At 51.6% G+C, this 18,518-nt stretch overlaps 2 protein-coding genes across 2 annotated transcripts; both read right to left on the bottom strand.

Moving 5' to 3' along the window:
• Positions 1-973: 973 nt before the first annotated feature.
• ETH_00024090 (uncharacterized protein) lies at positions 974-1,323 on the bottom strand (the record flags this gene model as incomplete). Its single annotated transcript, XM_013376482.1, has 2 exons — positions 974-1,181; positions 1,235-1,323. 2 exons carry the CDS (start codon positions 1,321-1,323, stop codon positions 974-976), a joined length of 297 nt encoding a protein of 98 aa, XP_013231936.1.
• A 2,883-nt stretch (positions 1,324-4,206) lies between these two features.
• ETH_00024085 (Microneme protein 4) lies at positions 4,207-12,715 on the bottom strand (the record flags this gene model as incomplete). The annotated part of the gene is made up of 11 exons (XM_013376481.1): positions 4,207-5,144; positions 5,271-5,369; positions 5,601-5,876; positions 5,998-6,105; positions 6,246-6,518; positions 6,661-7,044; positions 7,161-8,048; positions 8,182-11,640; positions 11,754-12,002; positions 12,133-12,285; positions 12,643-12,715. 11 exons carry the CDS (start codon positions 12,713-12,715, stop codon positions 4,207-4,209), a joined length of 6,900 nt encoding a protein of 2,299 aa, XP_013231935.1.
• Between the last annotated feature and the right edge of the window lie 5,803 nt (positions 12,716-18,518).

Here is an 18,518-nt window from a genome sequence, read left to right as displayed (position 1 = left end):
CTGATGGGCGGCCTTCTCGTTGCGGTATGCACATACCACATACCTCCTTAGAACTCTGTGGACGCCAGTTCAGACAGGGCTATGCGCTGGACTCATGGCATACGCCAGAAATGAGGGAGCCAGCACCGAAAGCAAAATTATAATGCACCCCTGGTGAGGAAGACCTCCAAAAATGTTCACGGCACTTGGCTCATTCTCCTCGGTTTTAGGTCTATCAAGGAGCTCGTCGAGGTCAGCTGATTCCCCAAATCGCGAAGTTCCTTGTACTCATTTGAGGAAACAGGTCTCACTGACCTCCGGCACTGTGACTATTGGGTAAGGCCGATAATGCAGCATGACTCTCTTATAAAATTTACAATACCACTCCAGAGTAGTTGATATCGTGCTCGTGAGTTGAAGCACGGCACGCCGGCGCAAACTTCGTGGCACACCACTTGCGCAGGTCTACACCTACCACATTCTACTCGTTGTTGACGCTGCTGTTGCGTTGTCTGGAGCAATGCTTCTAGCGGAATCTCTGGTAAATCCAACAAATGGAAGCAAAAACGGAGCGTCCTGGTACAGACAACCATTCAGACGTGTCTGAAGACAGACGCTGTCCTCTTCTGGACCATCAGTGCTGCATGTGGCGGTGAGTCCATAACCAAGCGTCGTGCCTGAATGCATATAAATAGCCGAAATTCAGTTGTACTAGCTGGCCTCTCTGCGTTTCTGGTTCTTATTTTCGCCAATATGCCCTACGGTAAGAATTGTGCAATCTCCGCAGGCCAACTGTGTGACAATTTCGCCGGCGCTTACAGGTATAATGGAATATACAAAAATATACGCCGATAACTTTGGTGGCGCCGTTGTTTCTGCTGGAAAACACATCAAGGCAAAAGTGGCAAAGAGTGCAACTCGTGTGTGAACCTCGATGATGTTAAGCGGACATATCTGCATTAGAGATGCCGCAGTAGAGTGATAGCTTACACACTCATTTCGAATTCGAATTTTTTTGTTCGTCTTCGCATATATCCGGCATGCGGCTGTCCTGCCTCTCAAATATATCTTCGATGTCTGCTGGGTCTAGCAACTTGGACGCTCCACTCGTAGTTTCTATTGGAACAGAGTTGCTCTTAGGAGGCATTTTGCCGTGAATTGGTGCACCTGTTGCCGGGTCTGCAAATTGGGCCTCAGGGGGCCTGCAACATTCATAGATACTGAAGCGTGTAATATGAAACGGTTCTGAACACACCTCGAGTAGCCATGGGTCGCTGACCTGCTTGACGGCGGGACAACAACAACCTTCGGATTCTTCTTCTCTTCGCCTCCGCTAATATCCATCTTGCTGAGACTGAATACGGGTTTGCAGAGCTCTAGTTTCAAACGCGAAGTCCGTTAGAAAGAATGCGTGACGATGACCAGTTCCACGAAGTGGCGGTACCGAGTGCTAGCAAACTGGCAGTTCACAAATTTAATTAACACTCAAAGATAAAATAGCACAATTTACAGCAAAAGTGCCAAGCATCCAAGGCGTCATGCTTTTGTGACGTTGGTGGCTGGCCTTGCCATTGAGTGCATGCAAGGGTGGAGGAAACCAAATGACGCCGGGTAAGAGTTTGGTCAATTACGAACAAAAAAACATTTAATTTGAACAATCTAGATTTTTGTAAGCGAACAAACTCCAACGTAGTAATTCCTTCCCAGTCCTGAGTCACGATGCCCACTGGAAACCAGGTATGTTTAGTGTTCCCCACCAGAGTAAGAGTGAGGCTGGAGGCGGCCTTGCTCTTTGCAGACGTTGTAGTTTTTCTTTACAGTGCAGTTTCTTACAATTATTAGAATTCGGGTGATCGATAGATAATCCTTGGGATGCTCTGGCTTCACCGTTCCTAAGCCGTCTCGAAAGTCAGACTCAACTACAATCAGTCTGTCCCAGTAAATGTCCCCAAGAGAGATGCATGTAGCAAAGTATAGCATTCCTTGCCACGTACAACTGGATTCTTGGTGCCAGTTTCTCTAACAATAGATAGTCGCTGCCGTTTTATTGCTGCACGACTTTTGAGGGCATCCATGCTTTCTATAGTGGCGTATCATTATTATATCTTGCAGGTTGCATTCTCAGGGGCACTTTGACAAGGAATTTCAATTCCATAAATCGTCTTTGTTATGTAGCTAGAGAATCTTCACAGGCACGGGAAGTAGTGACTTCTGGTACATATTCCCAGCGTCGTGCTATCTTTTGACAAACTGCTCAGGGAGGCAAAAAGAAGCCTTTGAAGGCTCCAAAGAAGGAGTCAATTGAATTTGAAGAAGACAAGGAATTTAAGCAGAAACAGGCCCAAGCTAAGCGGTAAGTGGAAGCTCAATAACCACAAGTGGCAGCAGCGTCTCACAGTGCTTGAACGCTCTTCGTGTCCTGCGGTGCATTATGTGGGGTGCGTTTAGGGAGGAAGAAGCTGCTCGAAAGGCATTATTGGCCAAGGCAGCAGCCAAGAAGAAATAGAACGATGACCAGGGATATATAGGAATCGGTCTAGCGGGTGTTTTTTTTGACGTATTCTTTTAATACAAAAGTATTCAGTATTCTCACTTTTGGCCTCCTTGCCTAACCCAACTTTGAAAATTTGAGGTTCGTTAATGTGCCCAATATGTTTTATCTGCCTAGTTGATAAATGACTGAAAGTGACAGAAACAATACACATTAATACTAGGCAGGCAAAATGTATAGGGCATTTCAAGACTGTTTTGTAGTTGCTTGTCGCTGCGGGAAAGTGCTCGTGTTTGACACGAGGCCATCACTGCCTGACTGCAGAAGTACGATATGTTTAAACAAGCAGTTGGAGGAATTTCGGGTCGCAAGAATCTGTGTGGAATAGTCTGCAGTGCCAGTCTTCAGAAGGTGGTGGCAAGTATCCAAATTCTATCGAAACAAGTAACATGGGCTGTTCAGTTCCAAACACTAGCTTAGTGCGAGTCGATTCCATTTGTCGTCGTATCTAATGAAAAATTCGGTGGGGAGGCACGGAGAGGACAGTGTGCAGAAGACGACGGCCAATGACGTGGGCGGATGCCTGAGAAGACGCTGTCGAGTAGGCTACAACTGCCCGTGACAGGATTTTCACGCAGTGCGACGACCTTGCCAATACCTTGTGCAACGATCTTGCCAACATCCTGCGCTGCCGCGTTTTGAATTAGTCTTAAACGTCGTGGACGTTCGCTACAATCTGTGTGAACGCGCTGCGCACCATTAGCTCCCATTTGCGTTTTGCTTCTGCAGTTCAATAACTATACTATAGTGATGAAGATCGTATCGTCGCATATCAGTGTACAACCGCAACTGAATTCCCAGTCGAAAAGAGTTCGCGTGATGAAGAAAGGAGGCTTTGCCTCCGAAGTTGGGGAAACCTGGGAGGTAGAAAATCATCATGGGGTTCGTGTGAAGTCGCTCGGCAAGACTGTCGAGCGACTTTTGACGAAGCGTGTGTGTAGTAAGTGGTTCGGGATGTATTTATTCTCGGCGAAAAAAACCGAGATGCCTTGCATTGATCTCGGTGCAGCGCGATGACAGGCAGGCACTCCTTGTTCACGTTTCCACTCATTGGTCGCACTGCATCATAGTCGAAGATGGCCACACACTTGAACCACCAAACCCGACCTCCCTATCCCCTCATCTTTTCCAGAGGTACTGGGGAGGGAACGGGACCCAGGTGCCAAGGTCGCTACGCCATCGATGCTTCTTAACAAAGTTGTGCCACTGAGAGGTGTTGTGTTCATATCATGAACGTCTGAGTGCTCCATTTCACTGCGTGGACGAGCGCCCCTTGAAATTAAATTCAGCATACAAGTGTAATGAGGCCGCCGTCAGCTCTCTATACGCATATGTGTGCAAAGTTACACATATACATTATGTATGCACGCACACAAAAACGCACGTTTGTGTATATTCAAGAGCTACAGACGACATAGCGCGTCTGCAGTCCATTTCCCACCAATGACCCGCCACAAACGAAAATAATACAACTCGTCAGGAAGGGGATATGGGGAGTGTCTCAAGTCGCATCAAATTGATAGCTGACTATAAACCCATTAGAAGATCACTTTGCGCATATCCCCCCCCCCACTTTGCCAGCTGTTAGTGGTAAATCTATGACCTCCGCTCTTTCAACACTGTCTGTTCCTCCGGCCCTTGTCCTCCGTTTTGTTGCCGCATCCATTACCGCACTCCTACTGGATGTCACCACTGTCTGCCCAGTAGTCGTCTTCGTCAGTGATGTCAATCACAGTATCAGCCTCAGGTGTTTCGGCAGACGCACCACCCGACTCTTCACCTTCAAACTCAACTTGCTCAGCCTCCTCGGCACCGCCACCTCCACCACCACCGGAGTACGCGGCAACGCCACCACCCACTGCTGCCAGCAGTAGTACACCACCTACACCTCCGGCAACAGCTGCCGTGGGGAAGCCGCTGCCCTCCTCCTTCTCCTCTTCTTCTGCACCGCCTTCGGTGGGCTCCTCTGCTGGAGTTTCCGTCGAGGGTTGCTCTTCAGGTCTCTCAGCTTCAGGTGTTTCCGGTTCGGGTGTCTCAGGGGTTTCCGGCACTTGCTCGCCTCCTTCACTCGCCCCTTCTCCCTCTCCAGGCTGGACCTCACCACCTTCACCGCCAGCACCCTCACCAGCGCCGCCTGCGCCACCCTCTTCGCCGCCAGGTTTCCCTGTCTCGCCTTCGGCTCCTCCAGCACCTGCGCCGCCCTCTTCTCCGGGCAGCTCCTCAGCATTGCCGCCAGAGCCTCCTTCTCCGCCGGCACCTGCGCCGCCCTCTTCTCCAGGCAGCTCCTCAGCACTACCGCCAGAGCCTCCTCCTCCGCCGGCACCTGCGCCGCCCTCTTCTCCGGGCAGCTCCTCAGCACCACCGGATCCTCCAGCACCGCCTGCGCCTCCCTCCGTTCCCTCCTCTCCGGTTTGGCCACCCTCGCCGTTCTCGCTGCCCTCGCCGCCGCCAGGAACTGGCAATGGGATGGGGTGGAGCTCAGTGTTAACACAGGCTTCTGTCTCGGAGCAAATGCAGCCGGATCCCTCTTCGCAGTTCGTTCGCTGACGCGACCGTAGGCCGTCCTCTGGGCTGCCGCACTCGCTCCACTCGCCGAAAGCCGGGCAGTTTTCGCCTACAAAAACAATGAACCGGTACACAAAACGGAAATAAACTGCTAAGTCTGTTGTTCGTCACTGCTACTCCCTGCGAGCAGCACACGTATGTATGTGCAGCTCCGCAGCGTGCTGCTTCTGCTTACTGCCGCAAGTCATCACTTCAGTTACGTCTGGGCAGCCTGACAGGGACCTCGAGTGCAAGCCGTCAGCGCTACATTCGGACCACTCGCCAAATTCACCGCCTGCGCAGAGAAGGAGACAAGCACATTTCGGGCATAACTGCGCGAAGAACTAGCTTATTGTAAAGACTGTTACTTCCCTCGGAGCCGCAATTAACTGCAAAAAGCTAGCTCATTACGAGAAAAACAAGCACTAAACCCCAAACCCACAAATAATTCCAGGCTTTAATCTATCCCCGACCAGCCCCTGCCGAGCACACGCCTTCCAGTTTGCTGTAAACGTGAAAAACTTACAAGAGTCAGGCAGCACGTCGTCGCAGGTGAGCACTTCAGTAACGCTGGTGTGGGATCCGTCAGAGAGGACATCACAGGTGCGCTCCGTTTTTCTCATGGAGCACTCCGACCAGCTGCCGCAGTGGACGGTCTGGTCGCCGCTGCTGCTGCTGCCACTGCACTCCTCTAACTCCACATAGCCGCAAGTGGACTCCTCGCGAGACCGCAGGGCAGAGCCGCCCACAATTAGCGAGCACTCTGTCCAAGCACCCCAGTTGTTGCAGTTGTCATTGCCCTCTGCAAATAATACACACAGAGAATTTGAAGAACTGGGAAATAGACAGTGTCTTAAACGTGAGCCGAACCTCGCTGCAATTATCTTGACACGCAAAAGGGTGTGTCCACCTGATGAACCTACCAGGATTGCACAGTCTGGTTTCCTTCTGCTGAGCACCGTTGCACTCCCGCGTCCTCGTGACCATCTCGCCAGCCTTGCAAGCTGCCGGCTCGAAGGGTCCAAAGGCTCCTGTATTCGTACACAAAAGAAACAGCAGGTTCAGAAATTGTACCGCCACCAGCCACAAAGTTCAGCCGGCCTAAAATTACCCTTGCCAGTAGCCCAGTGTCTACCAATGCAGCAACACTATCCTCAGTCTGGTAATTCACCGCAAGAATCGGTCTCTCCTTCAGCTGAGCATGGGCGGGACTCCTGAACACCCAGGCTTTTGCAGTCGCGAGTCTGCATGCCGTCCCTGCAGATCGTCCAGGGGCTCCAAGCAGCGCACTTGCCCTCGCCCTCGGTGGCGGCGCTCGGCTTGCAAGCCTGCAGCTCACTGAGCTCGCAGTCGATTGAGTTTCGCACTTTGTAAGTGTGACCGCCAAACTCCACCACGCAGCCGCTCCACGCACCAAAAGAGCATTCTTTCGCATCGCTAGCGCCTGAAACACATGCACAGACGACACGTAACAAATAAATCACTGGTCTGCCCTGCGTAGTAGGCAACCCTATGTTCTGTACCTGACAGCTTCTGCTGCTGTGCACAAGCCTTCACACAGGTGACTACAGTGGATATGGACTGACCGCTGCAGGCTCTGACTTCGTACACAGACGCGCATCCGGCGGCGCCTCTGTACTGCTTGCCATTCTTGCACTCTGACCACTGCGACCACTCCCCGCACTGTTGTGGATCTTCCACGGTGCAGATTCTGTGTTCCTGCACAGCTTCATTGTGTACGCACGTTCTGTGCTGCATCTTGATCCCATGAGCGTCAGCCACGCATTCACTCCAGGCCCCGAACTCTGTGCAGCTGCTGCCGCCCTCGGGAACGGATGGTGCAGAGGGCATTGTGCAGTGCTCGAATTCTGCCTCTTCTGGGCAGTTCTGGCGCGTCCTGGTCCTCAAGCCCTCAGAAGGATCGCCGCATGCAGTCCACTCGCCAAAGGCACCACAGCGCTCCTCAACTTCTGCAAAAAGATAGGCAAGAAAGTCAAAAACAACGTATTCACTCGACGTGAAGATTACTCCGCAAGATCTACTGAACAAAGCAGAAGGAAAATCACACACAACTTTTCAAGCTGACCTTCATCTGGGCACTCCCTGACCTCCTCAGCGTGCTCACAGCCCGGCTCCCCGAACTTCTCTGCTCTGCGGTGCGACAGGTTGTTGTCAACTCCTGGGCATGATGACCACTCGCCGAGTTCACCGCAGGCTGAAATGTCAGCATCGGGGCAAAGCTTCACCTCGACCTTGAGAGGAAGAGCCACGCACTTGCGGGTGCTCTGCTTAGTTTCAGCTGTACATTCGGTCCATGCAGTCCACGAATCGCAGTGAATCTGGCCAGGGAGCAGCACTTTCTCCGTACACTCGTGCCCATCGCCTTCGAAGCCACTCTTGCACTCGCAAGTGAACGAGCCAGGGACGTTAGTGCAAACAGCGTTGATGTCACAGCCCGCATGGTTGCCCGCGCACTCGTCCACATCCTCGCAAAGGGTACCCACACCAGTGTAGCCAGAACCGCACGTGCACGTGAAGGATCCATCGGTGTTGCTGCAGTCAGCATGCGGGTCGCAGTTGTGGGTGCCCGACTGGCACTCATCGATGTCGACACAGGCCCCGTCCTTCATCTCGTAGCCAGCTTTGCAAGTGCAGTTGTAGCTATCGGCAGTAGCTTCACACATGGCGTTGTTGCCGCATGGCGAGTTGTCGCAAGGGCCCACTGTCTTCTCGCACTTCTTTCCGTCTCCCTGGTACCCTTCATTGCAGGTGCAGGTGTGGCTCCCCTCAGTGTTCGTGCACGTAGCGTGCTCGCTGCATGTGTGCACATCAGCCTCGCACTCGTCAACGTCCACGCAGTCCTCCCCAGACTGGCGGTAGCCGTTCTTGCACTCGCACTTGTATGACCCTTGCGTGTCCACGCAGAAGCTGCGCTCTCCGCAAGTGGCCGTCCCCGCAGCGCACTCATCGACATCTGAAAGGCGAACGGCAACACAAACATTCACGACCCCATTTCTGCCCACCCAAGTAGTAGTACTGTCCAAGTTCAACTACAACAGAAACCGTGCCCAAACAGATTCCCGAACGCCCTGCAACATGTCGCTTACTGTCGCAAGTGAAGCCGTCCGCCGCCAGACTGTATCCAGGCCTGCATCCGCAAGTGTAGGATCCAGTGCCGTTCTGGCAGATGCCCTTGTGTGTGTCGCATTTGTTAAGGTTAGGGTCAGCGCATTCGTCGATATCGGTGCATGTGTGGCCGTCACCAGAGAATCCCTCCTTGCATCCGCATTCGAAGCTGCCGACAGTGTTGACACAGGTGGCGTTGGGGTCGCACGTGTGTGCCGCCGTAGCACATTCGTCGATGTCCTCGCAAGTAAGGCCGTCACCCGTGAAGCCAGCAGCGCAAGAGCAGGTGAAGGAGCCGACGGTGTTCGTGCAGATACCCCCGACGGGGGCGCAAGTGTTCATCTTTCCGTCGAGGCACTCATCTATGTCCTGGCAAGTAGATCGCCTCTTGATAAAACCGGTGGCGCAAGAGCAGCTGAAGGATCCCGGAGAATCGACACAGACGCCGCCCTCGCCGAAGTCTTTGCATGGCTCTCCCACGGAGCACTCGTCAATGTTTTTGCACCCTTCTTCTCCTTCGCCATTGCCCTCGTACCCGCTGTGGCAGGTGCAGATGGCTTCGGTGCCCGCATCGTTCTCCTTGCAGCTGGCATTCGCATTGCATCCCTTTTCGCTGCAGAAATCAATCTTGGTACAGCCATTCTCCGTATGGCGGTAGCCGGGCACGCATTCGAATGTATAGCTGCCTTCAGTGTTCACGCAAGTGGCGTTGGCGGGTAACACTGCTGTGGAGGCTGCACACTCATCAATATCAATGCAGCCGACGGCCCCATCTTGCTGAGTGTAACCCGCCTCGCAGGTGCAATTGTACGAACCCGCAGTGTTTTCGCAGGTCGCATGTTCCCCGCATACGCCTTGGGTGGCGCACTCATCAATATCTGTGCAGCTGTGGCCGTCGCCCTGGAACCCAGGCAAACACGAGCACTCATAGCTGCCTGCGGTGTTCTTGCAAGAGCCTCCGTCAGCTGACGTGGCGCAAGTGTTTTTCGAGGCGTCGTTGCATTCATCGATGTCTATGCAGGTCAATGAAGTTGCTCCCTTGAGCTTCGCTCCCACAGCCACGAACCCTTCCACACACGCACATTCAAAGCTACCTGGTGTGTTGGTACACACTGTGTTCTCCCCACAGATGGCATCTTGGGCGCACTCATCAATGTCTTGGCAACCATTCTCCCCGTGGCCTTCCCCGCTGTACCCAATGCCGCAGGTGCACTTGAAGGTGGTGTTGTCGTCGCTTTCCGAGCACTCTGCATGCACGTTGCAGTCGTGCAGCCCCTGGCCGCAGAAGTCCACGTCCTCGCACTTGTGGCCGTCACCGTCAAAGCCTGGGTTGCACTCACATGTGAACGACCCAGCAGTGTTGGTGCATGTCGCGTGGGTGGAGCAAGTGTGGGTCCCGCTTGCACATTCGTCGATGTCTTTGCAGGTCTTCGCGTCCGCGGCCTCGAAGCCAGCCATGCATGTGCACTCGAAGCTGCCAACTGTGTTGTTGCACAGTGTGTTCTCTCCGCAATCGTCAGCGTCAGTCGAGCACTCGTCGACGTCGTTGCATTCAACCCCGTTGCCGCTGAAGCCTGCGTTGCAGGCGCACTCAAAGGAGCCTTGCGTGTTCGTGCATGTCGCGGAGGCATGGCAGTTGTGAGTGCCGTTGGCGCACTCGTCAATGTCAGTGCATGAGTTGCCGTCTTGCTGGTACCCAGCTGCGCATTTGCAGGTGTAAGAGCCGACAGTGTTCTCGCAAATCCCTCCTTGATCGGCAGGGGTGCAGTCATTCTCCGCCAAGCACTCATCGATGTCATCGCAGTGGCCCTGAGCTGTGCCGTCACCTGAATAGCCAGCTATGCAAGTGCAGATCGCCGCGGTGCCCTCGGGATTCTCCTTGCAGTGCGCCAGCGAGTTGCATGCACCACGGGCGCAGAAGTCGATCTTGACGCACTTGCCGTCGACGAGCTCGTACCCAGGCTTTGCCTCAAGGGAGAAGCTCCCCTCGGTGTTGACACAGTTGCAGTTCTCTGGGATCTCTGTAGACGCCTCTGAGCACTCATCGATGTCGCTGCACGCGTTGCCCTCCATGTGGCCATATCCGTCCTTGCACTCGCACTCGTAGCTGCCGATGGTGTTCAGGCAATGCGTGTTTGCGCCACAGGGCGAAGCCTCAGCCGCACACTCGTCAACGTCACTGCACACCTTTCCGTCGCCAATGAAACCTTCCAAGCAGTGGCATTCATAGCTGCCATCCACGTTCACACACTGTGCGGAGACGTGGCATTCCGCCGTGCCCGCTGCACACTCGTCAACGTCCTTGCATGCATGTCCGTCGCTTGAGGCTGGTTCATAGCCAGGGTTGCAAGTGCAAACGTAGGAACCCTCGGTGTTGGCACAAGAGGCGTGGGCGTCGCAGGGCGAATTCGCGCACTCATCGACATCTGCACACCCTGCAGCTCCGAAACCCTCGCCAGAGAAGCCTTCCTTGCATGCGCAGGTGTACGATCCCTCAGTATTTGTGCAAACGGCGTTTCGGTTGCAGTCATTGGATGGTTTCTCCTTGGAGCACTCGTCGATATCCACACAAGGGCTCTCGTGCGTTCCCGCGCCGTCATAACCGGCATCGCAAACGCACTTGAACGTCGTTAGTGTGTTCACACAAGTCGAGTGGGCCCCGCAGGTGTTCAGTGTGGGGTCGGCGCAGTAATCTATCTTCGAGCAAGGAGAGTCGTGTGATCCCCCACCGCTGTAACCCTCAGGGCAGCTGCAAGTGAAAGAGCCCTCAGTGTCTGCGCAGATTGCGTTGGCTGAGCAGGCATCCGGGTCTTGGCACTCGTCTATATTCGAGCAAGGACTCTCAGAAGTAGCACTGCCACTGAAACCGGCGTCGCACTTGCACTCGAAGCTGCCTGCCGTGTTCACGCAAGTCGAGTGTGCGGGACAACCATGTTCCCCAGCGCACTCGTCTATGTCCTGGCATTTCCCATCCTGATCCTTCTGATAACCCGGTAAGCAGTTGCATTCATAGGAGCCCTCAGTGTTGACGCAAGTTGAGTGCTGCGGACATTCGTGCGTGTTGTTGGCGCATTCGTCCTCCTCCACGCATGCGTGACCGCTGGCACCTGCCTTGCTGTCTGCGTTCCAGCCCTTGTTGCAGTGGCATTTGGCGTCATTTCCATCAGCCGTGCAGGTCGCGTTCGCATCACAAGGAGCCGTCTCCCCTTCGCAAGGGTTGAATGCCTCGCACTGAGTCCCATCGCCTCGGAAACCCGGTTTGCACTGACAAGTGGCTCCGAGGGGGTCGCAGGTAGCGTTGACTGAGCACTGGCTACAATCGAAGGCGCCGCAAACCCGCACCTCCTTGTGGTTTGGGCAATTTGCCCTCTGGCGTGTGTGAGTAGTGCCAGGCACGCAGTCACCAGCGAGAGGGGGGCTCCAGTCGCCGAAATCACCGCCTGTGAAGACGAAAAAACCCATCCACTTATTCGTGTAACACACATACGGAAGAATGAATGGCACCTATTTGGCAACGGCACAACTTTCAAATTTGCAGAATTCCAAAACTCACACTTCTTGACTTCTTCTTCTGACATTTGGCATTCGCGCACTTCAACAGGCCCGCACGCAGAGTTGTATCTTTCTTGCAAGTTGTTGGTGTCGCACACTGTCCACGGGGTCCATAGTTTGTTACACTCTTTTGACTCGTGCTTACACGACCTGACTTCCATCACCTCCGGACAGTTTTCCCGAGATCGACTCTGGAACTGACCGGGGACGCATGCAACGTCGCTGGGTGACCACGCCGAAAAAGCACCACCTGAGAAGACAAAAAACGAACACAGTATAATACGCCCCGCACACAATCTAGCCTGAGACCCGAAACAACAGAAGCCAGCTACAGAAACGACTTGAGGGTTCAGGGTCGGTTAAGACCGCGAAACACGTACATCCTGAGAGCTTCTGGCATTCTTTCACTTCCACCCACGTCTCGCACTGCGAGTTATGTCTCTCTTGCAAGCCTGTACTCGGGTTGCAAGTTGTCCACGGAGTCCAAGCTGACTCACATTGGCTGATATCCTGAGATTCAGCACCTGATGCGCCTGCATAGCAACAAAACCAAAACCAGCAAACAGTGGTTTGTGCAAAGCGGCAGCAAAACAGCAGCAAACATACTCAGCACGCCTATGACTACACATGCCTGGCGGCAACTCAGCTCAAGAGACGCGCCACAAGCACTCGGAGAAGCACGAAGACATGAAGCGTGCCAACTACGGTTCCTTCACAACAAAACGGCACGCTGAGTGAGCCCTTGGCCACGTGAACATCTGCCGCTGGGCAGCATTAATTCAGACACAACAGTGCCCCTTCAAACGTGAAATGCACTGGAATGAGACTGGAATGCCCTAACATTAGCTGTAAAAGAGGATGGAGCCTGATCTGTATGTGCTTTCGCTTACTCTGGATGCGCGTGCCGCTGTAGAGTGCGGCAAGGGTCGCGCAAAGCGCCCACCGCGGGTTGCGTTGCAGCATTGTTGCCGCAGGAACGGCCAAACTGTGCTTAAATACTAGCTACACAGAAGCAGGAATTGTCATCAACAGAAGGAAGAAACATAACCCTTTGGCTCATGAGCCAGCATGTGGAACGACTCTGTGAAGGGCGGTTAGCTGGTGGCGCCCGATTCTGAAAAGCGACACGAGAGGTGAGCACAAGAAGCCCAAATAAGAAAAAGGAAGTGGTGGTTGATGAGGAAAAATTGAGGAATAAGTCCCAAATAGGGATCAGGAAAATTAATGAATGCAGTTAAAACCAGACGAGATCGGCCAGAGCTAGCTACGCCATGCCTCCTGTGTGCGGCCAGCTGCGGGCGGACCAGCGTCGATGGCTGCTGTTTCCCTCGCTGTTGTCGCCTCTCTGAAGCCCATATTAAATTGTAAACTAATTGAAACTTATTTCTCAAGTTTGGCTAGCGCGAAGCAGGGAGAATTAGCACGCTCTCCTCACGTGGGAGCGAGCACTGCCCGTTCATGTTCCCAATCGACCATCAGATCGCCCGAGCTCTCAAATGACGATGAAGATGCTTCTTTTCTTAATTTGTTTCTAGCGGGGAAATTAAAAAAGAAATAATTTGCTCGCAATACTAATTCCAATAGAAGATAACGGGGCCGAATTTTCCCGAACGCTGGCCAGTTCTTCCTGCTACTCGCCAGTTCACTGTGCCTGTACACCGAGCGCAGAGTTGTCGTGTTATTTTGCATGCAGTTTCGAGGCTCAGTGAGCATTCTCTCCGTGCTTTTTGTGTTTATTGCATGGAAGCGTGATCTGGTTTACGGCCGCGACGCCACAATGTGAAAGCTGTGTGCATCGCTTTCCTTTAGGATCGCCTTTCGATTTCCCTACTTGGGTAGTTGAATGAACAATTTAGAAACGAAAACTATGTCCAAGATATATGAGAGTAAACATCTAACCAGCAACTGCAACCCTCAAACCCGGTACGCATGCCCTTGACTCCCACGAGCACACGAGCACGGCCTGCTTTGCGCGTTTTCTCTGTTTCAGTGCTTTGTTTCATTTCTATTTCTCAACAGTTCAGTTTCGTGAGAATCATTTTCTTTTGCCGTAGCTGAACAGCAGTGCTCGTGCTCGTTGCTGCTCAGAAGCTGCCTCGTATTGGAGCAAGCGGAAGCGGCTTTCACAATAGCTACTATGCTGCTACACCTTTTAGGAAAGCTGCATTCAGTTTGGAAGTGCTTTGGCTGGAGGGCATGAACAAAGAGAGCACTGGTCACATGATAACCTCGTTTATGGCGCCCCAGTATTTCATCCCCGGAAGTTAGTGTTTCGTCCATTGCCGAAGGCATAATTCCATTAACTTACTTCAAAGCATGAGCACCGCGTGAGACCCAACGTGGCATCTGAAATGGCCACGATTCACCTTTCGCGCCCCCTCGGCACGATTGGCCTCCTGCATACAAGCGAGTTTCAGTAAACAGTAAAATTTTAGTTTACTCTTTTTTCATAAGAAAGACGAGTTGATGGCATAGTATCCAGTGCAGAAAGTTTCATCCCTACAACGACCGCAGCACAAACAACGAAATGCAGCATTAGTACGAAGCGACAACAAAAAGGAAATCAGTAGCTACAGCTCCTCCACGAAAAGAATAGTTCAGGCAGTGGACAGGTAGCCAGCTCACTGGGTGGATGTCCTGCTTGGTGAGGCCTCATCCTGCGCAAGATATCTGCAGAGCTCTTCACTGTTTGGTCTGCTTCACACTTGGAGATTTCTGATCATATTTCTACTATTCAACTAAAATACAAACGAATACGCAGTTATGTATTCGCTTGTGCAATCTATGAGCGCACTTTGGCTTGCTGCTATGCTGAAACTTTTCAACTTTGCTGTGGTCGTGCAGTGTAAGGTCCCAAAAAAACAGCTATTGTTCCTGCAACGGGAGCAGATGCTTCTGGCGCCGCTGATGCTGCTTCTGCTGATATTTTGGTGCTAACGCAGCTGTCATGAAATGCCGTTGCCGCTTCATCTCGGGTTGTTTGTTTTCCTACGGATCCAGATGGCGCTGTTGCTGGTGTTGTTGCTGCTGCTGTCATTGCTGTCAGCAGCGTTTCAGCGTTTCTGCAGGCATCTCCGTGTGTATTAAACCCTTGCAGCTATAACCCTCCTCTGAGCTCCATCCCAAATTATAGAATGCTCCTGTTGTGCATCCAAAGTTTCTAGGCGCTTACGCATGCCACCCTAGGCCTGGCATAGTGAGAGAAGTCCACCTTGGTGCATCGGTGACTCCCGCTGTAGAGGCACAAGTTGATATCTATCAATGCTCACAAAAGGCACCATTCGAACAGTAAAAGGCTCTGAACATCACCATTTGTAGATCCGATTTCCACGGGATGTATCTGGGTATGAGCTGTTCCTTCCTCCCTGCGTGATAGTGTTGCCCAGTGCAGCTTCAGCGCCGTTGTGTGAACCCCGACGCTCGGGCTTAACAGCAGAGCACGCTAGGCCTTATCTCCAAACTACTGTTTCCTTTTCGTTGTTAAATGCCTCTAGTTATTCATTTACCTTACGTGTTCTAAATTATATTCCCCTGAAGGCCACTTCTGGCCCATGTTCCAGTTCTGCGTATTACACCTCGTACTGCAAGAAACCAGCAGCACGTCCTCTAAGATTCTGAAAGCACCGATATTTCATATAGCATCAAATTAAGCATAAGCCTCTTCTATGTACAAAAAGCACTGGTCTTCATTTCCCCACAGCGCTGAATAGTAGTTGCGCTGCTAGCAGCCAGCAACAGGCTCCCTCCTCAAGCAACTAGCGGTGAGCCAACATTGCAGTTGGCGTTGTTTGAGCCTATCATTCTCTTATCTACTTATTACTTGGTATGTTGTAGTTTATAATCATATATTTCAGTTCAGTGACGCTATTTCTTGTGTTACAGGTGCCATTCGCCGGAAGTGTGAGTCCATGCTGCTCTGGCCAGCCCCAATGTTATCTTGCTTTGGCGGGTCTTGTTCTCCAACTGCTATCTCATTTGCACTGTGTCGTACTTTTTGAGTTTCTTCTTAATGGTAGTGCTCATCACTACAACTGTGAGGTCGTAGTCATCATCGTGAGCGGCACGTGCATGCTGTACCAGCAGAAATGTTGGAACGTGATTAACAAGCAGTGGCAGAATGCGTTTAACAGTTTGTTTGACGTGGAAGACCGCTGTAAGGGTCTGCTGGAACGCGGCAGACACTCTAGGCAGCCGATGCCCACTTCCTCCTCACACTTCAGAAGCGGCAGCAACTGCAGCAGAGCCACCACCAGCAGTAGCAAAGCCAGGCCGAGGAGAAGCAGAAGACGACACAGCTATACTGTAGTGTCTTTTCCTTTAGACGCTAGTCGAATGAACAGAATCCTTGTCCTGTGACCCTCGCTGCGTCGGTTTTCCAGCCTCCAGGTACCGAACTGGTTGTCTGTGGTCCGCCGGCTTCCGTGGTGGCAAACCAAACGCTCCTCCGCCATTTTTTTATATGCTTGCGCAACCAAAATTATGTGTACCTCAGAAATGCGGCCAGCCTAGGCGCGCATTCCTCTGGATCCTGCAATTCCAACTGGACGGGGCTCAGAATACACTGAACCGTGCATATGACGCATAACCAGGTTGTTTAACGTGTCCGAAAACGCTTCTAGCCCTTCGAACACTCGAAGGGCTGCGCAGTCCCTTGGGAATTGCGCAACTGAACTGCCAACGGCGTCAGTAGATCACTGGGCCGTCCATGACCGTCGAACGCCGCTTGCCACTGCACTGGGCAATTTGCTCTACCGATGAGCTAACAGCCCTTTTTTACTTACTAGCACTTGGCTATTTTTCCATTAATGCCCAGATAAAATACCTACATTTTTACCTAAATTATTATGTTTAAAAGTTGTACTTCCAAAACAAATAGAACAAATAGTTCTTATATTTGACCTGTAATAATTATATTATTAATTTTTCTTCATGCAGCTTTCGGAGTATTAGATTTTACTAATATTTATGCTACTTAAGCTGACATTTTCACTTCTATTTTTTCCATAAAAATTTACATTTTTACTTCTTAAATATAGAACGCTACCTACTGGAGGATTAGATGTAGCTTTTCCAGCTTCTAAAGTTAATTTAAGTTTTATTAATTTTTTTTTTTCATTATAATATATCAAAATCCGTTGCCGTACCACTTGGCTACTCTTTAATATTTAAAAAATTAAAAAAATTTTATATATTATATATATATATGATAGTTGAGATAGCTCAGTAGGTAAAGGACTGAAGATCCTTAGGTCACCAGTTCGATTCTGGTATTTTGCTTATGTCCGTTTTAGACTGCAGTACAATTTTGAAGCAATGTACTATATGCTTGAGAGCTCTAGCAAAATCAGGAGGTACAGGCAGTGAGCTGCGGTCTCGAGGCTTACAGGGTGAACGACACTTAGGAGGGCTAAACGGTGCGCCGTTAGTTCGATGCTCCGCCACTGACCTGTTTCATCCTGCTCCTCGTGCCCCTATCACTATTCTGTTAATCGAACGAATTTCTCCTCTGGTTCGCGAAGTTCTCCTAAATTCTATTCCTCTGCCTCATTTGATGGGCTTGAGAAACAGCTGACTGGAGCAGGTTCACTTAGCGAAAGCAGATGCCACAAAGATCATCCCGAGTTCGTTGGGTGTTAATTTGGCCGTGACAACTTTAGCAGCTAGAAAACCTTGAATGCTTTCTTTCGTAGTTTGCTCTGCTACGTTGTTCTGCAGAACTACTGTACCACTACGTCAAATCCTCAAATGGAGCCGTTTATTTTGGTGTGGTGGGGGCGTGCTTGCCTTATCTCATGTGGCGAGCAGCTCCCGAGTGCTCGCTGGAAGGTTAAACCATCAAATCAGCAGGCTTTTCGCCCGGGCTGAAGGTTGAAAGTGGTCAATGTGCGCTGCATGCGCTTGGGTTGACATTGTTTCCCTCAAGAAGTGGAGGAAAAAAGGCCGCTTTCCTGAATAAAAATTAGAAGACTATTCCTGTACAGGCCCTGAGAGTAGAGCCCTAGTTTCCCGAACTGGCCAATATCAGCTTTCACTCCACTTGGAAATCGTGCTTTGATATGAAAGTGTCTGTTTGGGTCTGCCCAGCGTGCACTTGAATCCAACGCTCAGCCGCATGACGGTCAAACTGCTATAGGTTTCTAGGTGTTCGCCACTACACATGGGCGAGATGGTCGCCTTCTGTTGCGCATTCTAGGAGCACGCCGCTCACTTGGCAATGCTAACCATGCGCTACGCACACGCAGCCGTTTAGTTACCTTGTGCTCGAAGGAAACCAACTATTTTAGATCTGTGCTGTGCGTGGAAGGAATCTGCTCTGACGCAACAAGTGCTGCCCTCATGTCTTTCTCCCGTGAAGGGTGGGAAACCGCCACTTGTGCGTGGCCTTTCACGGCCACAGAAGCTCGCCGTATGGCTAGGCAAATCCTCTCATTTGACTGCCTTTCGAAATCGGATCCAGCAGAGTCATCCACGGGCATGAAATACCATAGGGCATGGCGCTGTTCTTCAACAGCGTGAGTGCCGTATGGAAAACGCCTACAAGGTTTGCTGGTCGTGTGCACTGTACGAAACAACGCAGGTGATATGCCGCTTAGCGTAGAGTCTTCGCTGTTGTGAGGGTGTTTAAAACATTCAGTGTTTATATCCATGGCTCGTTCACGGTGGTGTGTAGGGGCCCCTACTGTGCCTGTGAATTAATGCCAACAAGCCAACACAGATAGGTCAAGGGAAACTACGTCTGAACGAACTTGAGGTTTGGCTTGCAAAA

Source organism: Eimeria tenella, genomic scaffold (genome assembly GCF_000499545.2).
Source record: "Eimeria tenella Houghton genomic scaffold, Eth_scaff35, whole genome shotgun sequence".
Taxonomy (NCBI): Eukaryota; Apicomplexa; class Conoidasida; order Eucoccidiorida; family Eimeriidae; genus Eimeria; species Eimeria tenella.
Note: the sequence above shows the minus strand (reverse complement) of the source record. Positions and strands in the feature narration are given on the sequence as shown.